This window comes from Toxorhynchites rutilus, chromosome 3 (genome assembly GCF_029784135.1).
Source record: "Toxorhynchites rutilus septentrionalis strain SRP chromosome 3, ASM2978413v1, whole genome shotgun sequence".
Classification (NCBI taxonomy): Eukaryota; Metazoa; Arthropoda; class Insecta; order Diptera; family Culicidae; genus Toxorhynchites; species Toxorhynchites rutilus.
The window spans coordinates 298,429,003-298,444,566 of record NC_073746.1 but is presented as its reverse complement, the minus strand read 5'-3'; the positions used below and the strand labels follow the sequence as shown (position 1 = coordinate 298,444,566).

The following is a 15,564-nucleotide window of genomic DNA, read 5'->3' as shown; positions in this document are numbered from 1 at the left end:
AAAAGCCGTGACACAAAGCCCAGACAAAAACCAAACGAGCCGTCCGTCTCCGTCAATTATTCTTTTCTACAAATCCTGCCGGTCGTTTTCGTTGAACGTACGCTGACGGGTCGTTACGTTGCCGGTGTATGTGAATGTTTTCATAATAATTGCTTGGTAGAATAACTGACGTAACGTGACGTGACGGGACGTGAACGTGACGTGGATGTTGTATGTGAATCGCACTTTAATGCGCGTTTTCGATTCTCGGCCTAAAATACGGCATTTCGCTATAACGGCTCTCTTCAATTAATGTGCGATTCACATAGCACGTTACGGAGAAGAACGTCTACGCTCCGTCAACGTCTCCACCAATTCACACATGCAGTCAATGCTTCCACCAGCACCGTCACGTCAAATGCCAAACGAATGATTTATTTATTTTTATTCATGGTGTCGCCACCTACAACAATTTTAAATTGCAATGCCCTCTTTCAAATCAGCATGTCTAGAATCAGTTCTAAATTTTGAAAAATTCAATGAGAATCATTGAATTCAATTATTTAAATGGTTAAACCCCGTAGTCCGACCCTTATGCAATAATAATAATAAATAGAATAATTCTTTCAACTAGTCGCGAATGATTTTCACTCAGAAATTTGGAGCTAAGAGATATGTTAGCATAAAAAATACAGTAAGTTACTTATAAAGCGATATGCTGAGGCACCACTTAGTGTCGCATTGGAGTCGGTTTTGACCAGTAATTGGACATTTGCGACTGGGGGCGACTTTCAATGTGGGGCCAAAATTTGGGCCCCGAACTCAATGTTTACAAAAATGTCCAACTAGAGGTAAAAATGTCTAATTAAACGTGTTGCATCACAGATCTGTTCAATTAGCTTAGTGTCGACGTAGATGTAAATTACTGTATAACCAAATCAAAACAAAAGCCCAGGCAAAAACCAAACGAGCCGTCCGTCTCCGTCAATTATTCTTTTCTACAAACCCTGCCGGTCGTTTTCGTTGAACGTATGCTGACGGGTCGTTACGTTGCTGGTGTATGTGAAGTTTTTCATGAGAATTTCATGGTAGAATCATTGACGTATCGTGACGTGACGGGACGTGAACGTGACGTGTATGTTGTATGTGAATCGCACTTTAATGCGCGTTTTCGATTCTCGGCCTAAAATTCACAGCAAAAAAACTTTTTCGATGTCGATATACACCCACTCCATGCCACACCGATATAGTGGTAGTTTTGTTCCTTGTCGCAAAATATTAGACCCGTCCCAGCAAACATTAAATCGCATAACGAGCGTATATATAACATCATATGCCCTAAAATTTGGTTGGCATATAATGCGCCTAACTGACATATGCATGCAAAAGTGGAGGCCATATACTGTTACCTTCTCACTAATCAAATAAATTATGAGAGCTTGAGGTTTTTATGTCTCTATTGGTTGGAAGGTAAAACTAGAATAATCACAAATCTAAAAGCATGTCACTCCTGCTTCTGGCATGGCTACTGTGATCTATCAACAGTCATGGTAGCCAAGGTAGCATCTCCCCCTCTAATTTGGTAGCAGTGGTAATCTTGAAACTTGATTGATGGCCGGGTTGATCGCACGGGACGTTGCAAAGGTGTCGATGTCTGAATCGGCTGGGGAACATCCATTGACAGTAGAGTTTCATCTCCTTCACTCGACAACGTATCTTGAAGATTAAGAACCTCGGCTGACTCAACGTGCTCCTCATCGGATGTTGGTTGATCCAAGTTCAGGACTTCATTAGGTGTTGGTTGATCGTTCTGGATCGAAGATTGGGTTCTGTCCAGCTGAGGTGTTGGTTCAACTGGAGTAAGTCCAAAGTCGTCAATCAAGATGGATAATGGTGCTGGTGCAGGAGCAACTTCTTCCATGCCCGTTCGGAGTTGATCAATTTGCGAACGTAGCACTTTGCGTCGACCAACTTGGCAGTCCAATAATATGTTGTAGTTGACGTTGCCAATAGCTTCGAGCACAACACCGGGCATCCACTTCCACTTCTCGTTTGCAGAGTAGACTTTGGCATAAACTAGAGCACCAGCTAGGAAACTTCGCTTTACTGGTTGATGTTGTGGGTGAAATTCTGGTTTGGGTGACGGTCGTAACAGGTCCAAAGTTGTCCTCATCTTGCGTCCAAGCATTACATCGGCTGGAGATTGTCCACTCAGAACCGCTGATGGAGTGGATCTGTAGACGTACAGGAACGTTTGAAGCGCAGTAAGGGTTGACCACTCTCGTCCGTCGACAATTTTCTTCAGCGATCTCTTCAAGGTGTCCACAAACCTCTCCGCTTGCCCGTTTGATTGTGGATGATACGGAGCTGTACGGAAATGGACGATCCCAAATTCTTCGCAGAAATCACGGAATTCAGCACTTCCATTGTCCGACACAATGACTGTAGGAATTCCAAATCTTGCGAAGCATTCTCGAAGAAATGTGGTCATTGTGGAAGTAGTCGGGTAACGAGTTTGAGGTATTTCCAGCCACTTTGAGAAAGAATCCACCACAACTAAATAGTATTCTCCATCCACAGGTCCAGCGAAATCGATGTGGAGTCGTTGCCAGGGTCCTTCAGCTCGGGGCCATGGTTGTGGTTGAGCATGTGGTGGAGATTTTGCAGCATTTGCACAGCTTGGGCATCTACGAACGTAGTTGGTGATGTCTTCATCTATTGTCGGCCAGAAAACGATTCCACTAGCGATAGCTTTTGCCCGTTCGATGCCAGGATGTCCTTGGTGAACTTGCTTGAGGATCCTTTTCTGCAGGCTTTTGGGAACTACAATTCGATCCGCCATCATGATACAGTCGTCAATTACGGAGTAGGAATCTCGACGGCTGAAGAAAGATCGAACTTCTACATCTTCGATACCTTCGCACCGTGATGGCCAGGAACCTTGTGTGTAGGAAATTACCTTCTGGAGCACGGCATCCTTCTTAGTGGCGATCTTCAGGCTCTTGTGGGTGACTTGAAGATCTTAAATAGAGTCATGGAAACAGGAACTAACGTCATCTTCGACTCGAACCATAGCGATGACTGCTTCTTCGTCGGGTTTCGGATGGTTGCTGATAAGCCGGGAAAATACGTCAGCGTAACCGAAATCTTGAGTTGATACGTATTCGATGTTGAAATCGTATCCCAAAAGTGTCAAGGCCCATCGTTGGAGCCGGTTTGCGGTATGTACAGGAATGCCCTTTTTGGATCCGAATATTCTCAGCAATGGTTGATGGTCCGTTTGAAGCGTGAACCCACCCCACAGCAAACGATGGAACTTCGTGCAAGCAAAAATCAATGCCAACGCTCCTTTTCGATTTGGCTATAGTTCTGCTCTGCTACAGTCAGCGATCTCGATGCATGTGACACAGCCTTGATGATGCCGTTCGGAAAACGATGAAGAATAACTGCACCAATGCCAGTTTTTGATGCATCTCCTGCCACGATAATCTCTTGCTCTGGATTGTAGTGGGTGAGCAACAGACCAGATTGTAGCACTTTTTTGATGTTTTGGAAAGCGTGCTGACACTCCTTACTCCAATCGAACTTCGTGTCCTTTTTCAGAAGGTTGTCTAACGGATGGCGTAGTTGGTGCATCTCGCGGACGAATTTGCCGTAAAAGTTGACTGCACCCAGCGCAAGGTGGGAACGTCGGTTGGTGTGGGCATTTCCGAAATGGCTGCAATCTTGGCTGGATCGGGTTGGATACCTTTAGCAGAAACGATATGTCCAAGGTACTTGATTTGATCCTGGTGGAATCGGCACTTCTCCACGCGTAAACCATAGTCACGCAGACGGTTGAGAAGCATGTGGATGATTCGGTTATGATCCCCGAGAGTCTTGCTGTGCACCAGAATATCGTCGAGGAAAACTTCCACACCACGTAGACCCGAAACCATTTTCGCCATTAGCTGCTGGAATGCACCGGGTGCTGACTTGACCCCTGGAGCCAATCGGTTGAAACGGAATAACCCACGGTGGGTGTTAATCGTCAACAGCTTCTTGAATTCGTCATCGACCTCCACCTGAAGGTAGGCATCCGACAGGTCGATTATGCTGAAAACTTGACTGCCGGATAGCTTGCTGAAGATCTCCTCCGGGGTAGGAAGAGGATGGTTGTTGGTCTCCAGTGCTGCGTTGAGCCCAGTCGAGTAATCGGCACATACATGCACTTTTCCCCCCGGTTTCTTGACAACGACGATGGGTGCTGCCCAGTCCGAAAAATCAACCGGCGAGATGATGTCCAACCGCTCGAGTAGATCCAGCTCCTCTTCTACCTTTTGGATGGCATGAAAAGGCACCGGTCGCTTTGGTCGGAAAACGGGTTGGGCATCCGGCTTCAGAGACAGTGAAATTTTCGTCTTCATGCAGTGGCCCAAACCATCCTGAAAAACTTCAGGATATTGCTTAAGGAAGTGCTGATCAGAGGAAGGCGAAAAATTGGAAAGATTCACCTGTTTGCAGTTGGCAGCAAGCGGCTTCGACCATAAGTCAAACGCGTCCAACCAGTCCAGTCCGATGACGTTCAGATCTTCAACTGATGTGATGTAGCAGACCGATGCCTTCGTAGTTTTCCCGATAGTAACCGGGCAGGTGAATTCGCCAACCAATTCGAGTGGTTCCCCTGATGCCGTTGATGCTTCTACGCTAGTCACCGTTGATGACGGTGAGCCAATCATTTTCCACGTGTGTGTGCTGATAACGGTGATGTCGGAACTGTTCCAGTAACTTTATCAAACGGCTGTTTTGCTCGGCCATTTGCTGCATCACAACGGACAACGGAATTTCTCCTCCACTTGCTCCAGCTTCGGATCCGGCTTGAGTTCCATATTCGATGGTCATCTCGGAAGAATCTTCAGACTTCAACCTCGTCGCCAAAAATGTTACCTTCTCACTAATCAAATAAATTATGAGAACTTGAGGTTTTTATGTCTTTATTAGTTGGAAGGTAAAACTAGAATAATCACAAATCTAAAAGCATGTCACTCCTGCTTCTGGCATGGCTACTGTGATCTATCAACAGTCATGGTAGTCAAGGTAGCATATACATACATGGCAAATGCTTACCGAATTTGTTTGGATGAATATGCAACTTTGACCGGCTATAATAGCGATTATGTTGAAATTGAATTGCGATCTAATATGTATGTATTCATGAATGGTCAAAGCACCAAATACGACTTTTGCCATACTCATATACGATTTATTACAGACACAGAGAAAAAAACAAATGGCGCAAAATATTTTCGTGAAATGTTTATTATAGCCTCACGAATCGCCATTTTTATATAAGAGTATTTATGTTTGTAGAAAAAATAATTGTTTGATTGACATGTGTTAAGAGTGGAATATGAATGTTTAAAATGGCACAGATTGATGTTTGGTGAAAACTACTCCGATGTGGGTTCGAACCCCGGTCGTCTGGATTATCATCCACCAGCTATCTCGCGCGGCTATCTGAAATTTAATTCAACAGCAGTTAAAACTTTCGAGTGCATCAGCATTTTATTGACATTTCAATATGATGTAATATGTTCTTTATTAGGATATAATATGATTTACTGTTTCATGATTTTCTTCAGCATGCAACACGATTTACTACAGTACTGAATCGATTCAAATTATACGCTTATACGACACACAAACTGCATCAGCGTAATATACGCATATGATGCGGATTAAATATATTTTACGACTATGTACATCATAAAATTGATGTTTATTATACCGAATTGCGACTTAATTTGATAATGGTATATAAAATCGTAACTCGTAAAAACTCGATTTTATATACCATTATCAAAATATTAGATCCTAATAAAGAACATATTACATCATATTGAAATGTCTATGAAATGCTGATGCACTCGAAAGTTTTAACCGCTGTTGGATTAAATTTCAGATAGCCGCGCGAGATAGCTGGTGGATGATAATCCAGACGACCGGAGTTCGAACCCACATCGGAGCAGTTTTCACTAAACATCAATCTGTGCCATTTCAAACATTCTTATTCCACTCCCAACACAAGTCAATCAACCAATTATTATTTCTACAAACATAAATATTCATATATAAAAATGGCGGTTCGTGAGGCTATAATAAACATTTCACGAAAATATTTTGCGCTATTTGTTTTTTTCTCTGTGTCTGTAATAAATCGTATATGAATATGGCAAAAGTCGTATTTGGTGCTTTGACCATTCATGAATATTAGATCGCAATTCAATTTCAACATAATCGCTATTATAGCCGGTCAAAGTTGCATATTCATCCAAACAAATTCGGTAAGCATTTGCCATGTATGTATATGCTACCTTGACTACCATTACTGTTGATAGATCACAGTAGCCATGCCAGAAGCAGGAGTGACATGCTCGAAAATATTTTGCGCCATTTGATTTTTTCCATGTCTGTAATAAATCGTATATGAGTATGGCAAAAGTCGTATTTGGTGCTTTGACAATTCATGAATATATTCATATTAGATCGTAATTCAATTTCAACATAATCGCTATTATAGCCGGTCAAAGTTGCATATTCATCCAAACAAGTCGGTAAGCATTTGCCATGTATGTATATGGCCTCCAATTTTGCATGCATATGCCAATTAGGCGCATTATATGCCAACCAAATTTTAGGGCATATGATGTTATATATACGCTTGTTATGCGATTTAATGTTTGCAGGGTAGTACTCATAACCTATATTGACGAATTTACGTTGGATTTACAACCAGATGACGCAGTGAGTAAAATGAGGATGTTTTGTTTTTTTGGTATGAAATTCGTTCAAATTTTCTAGAAAAATCAGAATTTATCTTCAAATTTCCCGGTTTCATGTATTCTCTCCACGCTGAAAAAATTAAAAAATCATCATTTTACAATGTGCTATGTACATTACGAGGAATGGCTTGTTATAAGTATTGTAACTTTATTTTTTTTTCAACTAAGTAAACGATGAATAGGGTGTTTTGCGCTAAAAATACTGCAAATCCTTCTAGTATCGGCCCCTACATAATCAATGGTATCAGCCAATTTGATATGATATCGATTTCATTGCAATTATCCATAGTATCAATAACCGGTATGCATTATCAAACTTAAAATTTTCGAAGATTATCTATGACTTTGGTCAAATCGCGTGTTGAAACCATCGTAAATATACAAAACTCCAACTTCTTTACCATATACTGACGACATTCAATGGCTGAAATGGATTTAAATTGAAATAAAATGAATAATCACCACAGAATCTTGCTTTTCAGTGCGTAAAATAAACAAACACCCTCACTTTTGTGGTTCTGAGCTCTAATGTAGATGTCGCATGAGCTGAATCAGCTTTGCGTAAATTCTTCAATTGACGATCTAACGCAAAACGTAAACGATTGGTGAGACATCCGGATTTTGTTTTTGAACTAAGAAAATGATGATAAGGTAACCTAAAACTCAAAAACAAATCACGTATATTTTACTTCCGGACTTTCCAAGGTAGTTCTCACATGTAGGAACCATGCATTTTTCACCTTGTTTTTTTCATCTTGTCTCGAATTTCCTTTTTTGATTGAACCATTGTCAACATTTATACAATTTTCACTACTGAAAGAGGTAAGAAAATAACATGTTATATATTGCGCAGAACTAAATTTCTTCTAAACTCATCGCAATCAAATGATCTTTTATAATTATTGACGAATTTACGCAAAGCTGAATCAGCTCATGCGACATCTACATTAGAGCTCAGAACCACAAAAGTGAGGGTGTTTGTTTATTTTACGCACTGAAAAGCAAGATTCTGTGGTGATTATTCATTTTATTTCAATTTAGATTAATTTCAGCCATTGAATGTCGTCAGTACATGATAAGAAAGTTGGAGTTTTGTATATTTATGATGGTTTCAACACGCGATTTGACCAAAGTCATAAATAATCTTCGAAAATTTTAAGTTTGATGATGCATACCGGTTATTGATACTATGGATAATTGCGATGAAATCGATATCATATCAAATTGGCTGATATCTTTGATTACGTAGAGGCCGATACGAGAAGGATTTGCAGTATTTTTAGCACAAAACACCCTATTCATCGTTTACTTAGTTGAAAAAAATTTAAGTTACAATTCTTTTAACAAGCCATTCTTCGTCATATACATAGCACATTATAAAATAATGATTTTCTAACCTTTTCAGCGTGGAAAGAATACATGAAACCGGGAAATTTGAAGATAAATTCTGATTTGTCTAGAAAATTTTAACGAATTTCATACCAAAAAAACAAAACATCCTCATTTTACTCGCTGCGCCATCTGGTTGTAAATCCAACGTAAATTCGTCAATAACATTGTAATTTATGGAAAGAACTACAAACCTTCCATAAGCTCACATTTCAAAGTTTAAAACCATCATCACTTTCACCGCAGCGCCGCCTAGGTGTAGATTTGTACGTTAGATCGCCAATATAAAAAACATGTGTAAATTGGCGATCTAATACCAGGGACAGACATACAGCTGTACTTGCGTTGTACAGGTACCATCGTACCATGACAGACATACTTTGGTTGTACATTGTACCGTATGTCAAACTGGCAATCAGATATTTTTCCAATTTCCACCACATATTTCAATGAAAAAGGTTTTTATTTAGTGTCTAAACTATCAAACACAAAAAACAAGTTTCCAATCTGAGTTATTAACTTAAGAGAAAGTCAATGAAAAGAACGTTTATCAAGTGATTTGATTCTACTTGTTCATGCTACCCACCACTAACCGTCTATGGCGCTGCGCACAGTACAACTGTAGCCATGTACAGCGGTAAAACAGGTCGGTACAGGTACAGCGATTGTACCGAGTTGCTTGCATGGTTCTAGCGCTGTACATGGTGACAGACATACAATTTTCGAAGTACAACGCAAGTACAGCTGTATGTCTGTCATAAGTATAACGCAAAACGTAAACGATCGGTGAGACATCTGGATTCTGTTTTTGAACTAAGAAAATGATGATAAGGTAACCTAAAATTGAAAAACAAATCACATATGTTTTACTTCCGGACTTTCCAAGGTAGTTCTCACATGCAAGAACCATGCATTTTTCTACTTGTTTTTGATGGTGCTCTCAAATTTCCGTCTTTGATTCAACCATTGTTAATATTTATACAATTTTCACTACTGAAAGAGAGAAAGAAAATAACATGTTATATATAAAAATGCGCAGAATTAAATTTCTTAAAAACTCATCGCAATCAAATAATCTTTTATGATTATAACATTGTAATTTATGGAAAGAACTACAAACCTTCCATTGGCGGTCTAACGCAAAACGTAAACGATCGGTGAGACATCTGGATTTTGTTTTTGAACTAAGAAAATGATGCTAATGTAACCTAAAACTCAAAAACAAAACACGTATATTTTACTTCCGGGCTTTCCAAGGTAGTTCTCACATGCAGGAATCGTGCATTTTTCTACTTGTGTTTGATTGTGCTCTCGAATTTCCTTCTTTAATTCAACCATTGTCAACATTTTTATAGTTTTCACTACTGAAAGAGGTAAATAAATAACATGTTATATATAAAATTGCGCAGTATTAAATTTCTTGCAAACTCATCGCAATCAAATAATCTTTTATGATTATAACATTGTAATTTATGGAAAGAACTACAAACCTTCCATAAGCTCACATGGCAAAATTTAAAACCATCATCACTTTCACCGCAGCGCCGCCTAGGTGTAGATTTGTACGTTAGATCGCCAATATAAAAAAACATGTGCAAATCATGGCGAAAGCATTTTGCGCGTCGTGTGAAGAATTTGTAAAAATAAAATCATCTGACATCCCTGCTCGCCACACATCACTTTTCTCGTGCATATTTCCACCGTTTTCACACACGCATCGGAACTGTCTCGATACTGCGGCAAAAAGATTCAATAAACTTGCAATATTGATCGGCTCTAGTTATCGGCCATCCCGTGAAATTATCGACAGAATATAGCGGAAATTCCGAATGAAAAAGTGATGGAGGAATTGACCATTAGTAAGTATTTACAAATTCAACTTTATTCAGTGCGAAACCATCACTTCGTGGAGGTTATTTTCACGAGAACTATGTTTAACAGCGGAGTAGTCGATTTTCATCAGCTTAATTTTTATTTTCAACCCCATTCGAGGATTGCATCAGCAATTCAGGAATATTTCTTGACCGTAACAGTGAATACTTACCTATATTTTAGACGAATTATACACTTCGGATAAGCGAGGACACGATGAGACTGGCAACGGCACGGCAGAAACCCCCTTCAAGACTATCTTGCGGGCGATGAAGCACGCCGGCAAGGAACCTTTCCCGACTATCTACGTGGACGCAAAAGATGAAAAAGCGGAGTCCCCGTACGAAGTGGCAGCGAAATCCCAGCTGAAGAAAATCCAGAAACTATGGGCCCGAGACAACATAAAAAACGCTGACAAGCAGAAACGGGAAGAGGAAGATGCCAAGAAGCGAGAGCAAAATTTGGACGAAGCAAAGAAAATCGTTATCAGCGAGGATCCTTCATGGGCTGTTGCCAAGCTAATCAAGATTTTGAAAGGTGGTGAAAATCGTGGAGTTCGGGTGAAGATCTACGGATGGGTTCATCGATTGAGACGGCAAGGAAAAGGTCTGATGTTCATTACGCTACGCGATGGAACTGGATTTTTGCAGTGCGTGCTTACCGACGTCTTGTGCCAGACTTACGAAGCGCTGATTCTTTCGACTGAATCCTCCGTTCAGTTGTTCGGAACGCTGAAGGAAGTTCCTGAGGGTAAAACTGCCCCCGGAGGACATGAATTACATGTGGACTATTGGGAGCTAATTGGATTGGCCCCTGCTGGTGGGGCAGATACGATTCTGAACGAAGACGCTCATCCGGACGTGCAGCTGGATAACCGGCATATTATGATAAGAGGTGAAAACACTTCCAAGGTCCTGAAGATGAGAGACGTTGTGATGCAGGCATTCCGGGAGCACTATCATGATCGTGGATATACTGAGGTAACACCCCCGACTCTGGTTCAGACTCAAGTTGAGGGAGGTTCGACGCTATTTAAGCTGGATTATTTTGGGTGCGTTAACGTTTTTGGGTGTTTATATGCAAATATAAACTTTGCTATCCGCTTTTGTTTCTAGTGAGGAAGCCTACTTGACGCAGAGCTCTCAGCTCTATTTGGAAACTTGTCTTCCTGCTTTGGGTGATGTTTACTGTATCGCTCAGAGCTATCGGGCTGAGCAGAGCCGAACACGTCGTCATTTGGCAGAATACAGCCACGTGGAAGCCGAATGTCCGTTCATCTCATTCGAAGATTTACTCGAACGGCTGGAAGATTTGATTGTGGATGTTGTGGATCGCGTGCTGAAATCTCCATGGGGACATTTGGTACAGGAGCTCAACCCTGGCTTCGTGCCCCCAAAGAGGCCATTCCGTCGGATGAACTATGCTGACGCGATTATTTGGCTGAAGGAAAACAACGTCACCAAGGATGATGGTAGTTTCTACGAATTTGGCGAAGACATTCCGGAGGGACCTGAGCGGAAAATGACGGACACTATCAACGAGCCGATTATGCTGTGCCGATTTCCGGCCGAGATTAAGTCGTTCTATATGGCAAAATGTGCCGAAGATCGACGCTTGACCGAGAGTGTCGATGTGCTGCTACCGAACGTGGGTGAGATTGTTGGTGGCTCGATGAGGTCCTGGGATCACGAGGAACTGATGGAGGGCTACAAACGTGAGGGAATTGATCCCAAGGCATACTACTGGTACATCGATCAGCGCGTGTACGGGTCTCAGCCGCACGGTGGGTATGGGTTGGGATTGGAGCGGCTCATGTGTTGGCTTTTGAACCGGTACCACATTCGAGAGGTATGTCTCTATCCTAGATTCTTGGAACGATGCAAGCCGTAATTGCGAACTATCTGAATCTATATGGAGCATTTGTTAGATTCTCATGCATTTTTTGGAGTATTCATCAAGAGCTTGATGAATAGATAATTATCACAATACACAATAATAGCTAAGCTTATATTTGCGCGTGTAAAGAATTTTTCTCGTTGCTGAAATATCACATTACCATTTTTCTATGGTTCCCAGAATAAATCGCCCCGAAAACAACTGCAACAGAAACAACCGCTCATAAAAATATAACAAGTTGGCTAGAAATATTCTTACGCGGAAAAACATCGGTCTATGATTTTGCGCGCTAAATGTCCAAACCAAAATACCTATAACTGTGGAAATATCATCAGAACGTGGTGCAATAGTTCTGAATTGCAATGAATCATATATATCAAAACAAAAATAAACCGGACACAGATATTCTCTGGGCCTGATTCTCGAATACACTACGAATACACTTCACGGTGGAAACGGTGTCGACATCTGGATGCGAGATTAGTTTCTCACTAAATTTATCATTATAATATCAAATTATCTTCAGATTAAATTTTTGTATGAGATTATTATATCACATGAAGAAAACAAAGTTTTCCACGCACATTGAATACCAGTTTGATACGAAGAAGTTAATTTTCATTAATGATTTTTTATTTGAAAAGTGTTCATTCTGCCTGAAAACTCATCATTATCTTCGACACTTCACTAACTCGTAAAACGTAGTTCAATGGCGTGCCGTTTATTTCGTTTCCACCGTGAAGTGTATTCGAGAATCAGGCCCTCTGTTCCTGACTTGAGCAACGTAAAATTTTAGTCCAATCACTTTGATCACATAGTTATTTTTTGTACATGCAAACTGGATGAAATTCAATGGAATACATGTGGAAGTTGCAAAATAGAATAAGCTTTCGTTTTATGAACTTGTTACGTTATTCCCCTACGAAAACATGCTAAAATTATTCATTCAATAAACATGGTCATATTGTCATACTACCTTGAAAATCGGGATATCAGGGAACTCAAAAAATGTCAGGGAATTTCGATACTAATTTGGAAAAAAATAAATTCCGCCATTCAGAATTTTTATTATTGCAGTAATTAGAAAATTTTGATGACACCAAAAGCTGAGAAGTTATAGCTAGGGCGTGATAAAATGATGAAGCTCACGTTAGAATTTGTCACGAATTCTAAAGCTGAGAATTCTGAGCTCGATGAAACTTCGTAAGCTATATTTTGTCTTTGAACAAGACTACAAGGATGCTGCAGTTGCATCTGAATGTTAGATTTTGGGATGAAGAATAAATGGAGGTGGTAAATCGTTACATGACGTCAATGTTCGTGTCGATGGATGATACCAACGTGAATTGGTCATATTGCGCGAGCTGCAACTGGACTTTTACAAAGGAGAAGAAAAACTCTTGAATTTTGGGTAGCTCCGGATTCATCAATAAATTGATGGATTGAAAAACTCGCCAAAATTTACGACAGACAAATCTTGAAATTTCGTCTGGGACACGGAGCTCTGGTTTTAGAGCTTACGAAGCATTGATATATCCTTGATCTTGCGGTCATTGAATTCAATTTAAAAAAAATAGCTGGAAAACGATTCGAGAAATTTTTGACTGTTGACCTTTTTGGTATTTGATGGATTTTGGACTGAACGGATGAACGACTGGAGCATTTTTGGAAATTATAGGTTTACGGAAATTTTATAACCAAAAATGGTCTTCTGTCTCTCGTGTGGAAACTCCAAGGTTGGGAGAGCTTTTCCATTAATACAGAATGTTTTAAGAACACATTTGTGCTTATTCCGTCTGTTATCGTAGGATACCTTGATCGTAGGGCCTGATCACGAATATCACTTCCACATAAACTTTCACTTTCACACTTCCCTTAATCTTCTGGTGTTTTTCTTCATTGTCTCGGACAGTTGCGTGTAAAAATAACTACGTGAACTGAAAGTGTTCATTCCCGTTTATACGAGAAATGTCGTTTGCCTTTTTTTTTGTTTTTCATCATTGCAAGGATGCTAAGTTTGCCGACATGTTCGCAATTTTACTGATATTTAATTTTTGTCGCAAACTCTATCCCGTTGCAGACTGCAGGGATACGGCATTTCTTCTTCTCTCATGGCTTGATTCAGTTCCCTGCGCTAACAATTTCTTTTTTCAGACATCAATTTGCGACTCTCACAATTGAGGGGCTTAGAATGCAAGGGGTGTATATGACTTGATCGATTTCTCTTCGTCAACAACTCGACTGCAAAAACGTTCCAATTTGAGTTTTGTATAGAATCCGATAGATGAGGTTCTGACCTACCTTCTACATTGTGAAATACAGCTGGGAATGAGTTGTCGGCTAAGTTATTACCAAAAGAGAGAGTCGATGTAGAGAAATCGATCAAATCACTTACACCCCTTTCAATGTAAGCCCTTCAATTACAAAGGTAGCTGACAGATATTTATATGTACAGTTTTTACGTCAATGATATGGATGATTGTCTAACTAGAGACTGCACGCTGAGACAACTTGCAGACGATGGAGTTATTTCCATCACGGGTACTAATCCCGTCGTTCTGCAAAAGTCGTTGCAAGATACCCTGAACAATCTGTTCACGTGGGCCCTCAAGCTGGGTATCGAATTCTCTACGGAGAAAACTGAAATGGTCGTTTTTTCTAGTTTTTTCCCGCCCAACTCCAGCTTCACCTATCCGGCAAAACGATCCAACACTCTATGTTTTTCAAATACCTGGGTGTATATTTTGATTCTAAGTGTACCTGGGGGAGACACATTGCGTATTTGAAACAGAAATGCCAGCAAAGAATCAATTTTCTCCAAACAATAACCGGAACATGGTGGGGTGCCCATCCAGGAGACCTCATTCAGTTGTACAAAACAACGATATTATCAGTGTTAGAATATGGCAGTTTTTGCTTCCGATCAGCTGCCAGGATTCATATTCTCAAGCTGGAGAGAATACAATATCGTTGCTTGCGTATAGGCATGGGGTGTTTGCATTCGACACATACGATGAGTCTCGAAGTTTTGGCAGGAGTACCCCCGCTTACTCTTCGGTTCACAGAATTATCCTACAGATTTCTCATCCGTTGCAAGATCATGAATCCATTGGTGATTGATAACTTCGAAAATCTACTCCAACTGACTCCTCAGTCAAGTTTTATGTCTTTATATCATGAGTACCTTACCCACGACGTGCACCCTTCACCAGGCATCTCCAACCAAGTTTGCTTCCCATACTTCTGCAATTCCTCTGTCATTTTTGATCTGTCCATGCGACAAAAAATCCATGGAATCCCAGACCACCTACGCTCCGATTCTATTCCGCCGATATTTTCGGCAAAATATGGGAAAGTTGGATCTGATAAAATGTTCTTTACTGACGGTTCATTCATAAACGGGTCCACTGGCTTCGGCATCTTCAATGAAAATTCCAGTGCCTCTTTCAAACTCAAAGATCCTTATTCCGTGTATGTCGCTGAACTGGGTGCGATATATTACGCATTAGGGATCATTGAAACATTGCCCATCGACCACTATTTTATTTTTTCAGACAGTCTCAGCTCAATAGCGGCAATCCGCTCAATGAAAGTTGATAAACGCTCA

The 15,564-nt window shown here is 40.5% G+C and overlaps 3 protein-coding genes across 3 annotated transcripts; 1 reads left to right on the top strand and 2 right to left on the bottom strand.

Annotated features, from left to right (window-relative positions):
* Positions 1–1,504: 1,504 nt before the first annotated feature.
* Positions 1,505–3,052, bottom strand: LOC129774329 (uncharacterized protein K02A2.6-like). Its single transcript, XM_055778046.1, has 2 exons — positions 3,032–3,052; positions 1,505–2,980 (listed from the first exon to the last, which is right to left on the bottom strand). Exons 1-2 carry the CDS (start codon positions 3,050–3,052, stop codon positions 1,505–1,507), a joined length of 1,497 nt encoding a protein of 498 aa, XP_055634021.1.
* Positions 3,053–3,590: 538 nt separating this feature from the next.
* LOC129774328 (uncharacterized protein K02A2.6-like) lies at positions 3,591–4,697 on the bottom strand. The gene has a single exon (XM_055778045.1). The coding sequence runs from the start codon at positions 4,695–4,697 to the stop codon at positions 3,591–3,593; it is 1,107 nt and encodes a 368-aa protein (XP_055634020.1).
* A 5,187-nt stretch (positions 4,698–9,884) lies between these two features.
* Positions 9,885–12,071, top strand: LOC129776289 (asparagine--tRNA ligase, cytoplasmic). The gene is made up of 3 exons (XM_055781837.1): positions 9,885–10,048; positions 10,245–11,112; positions 11,177–12,071. Exons 1-3 carry the CDS (start codon positions 10,030–10,032, stop codon positions 11,949–11,951), a joined length of 1,662 nt encoding a protein of 553 aa, XP_055637812.1. The 5' UTR covers positions 9,885–10,029; the 3' UTR covers positions 11,952–12,071.
* The last annotated feature ends 3,493 nt before the right edge of the window (positions 12,072–15,564 follow it).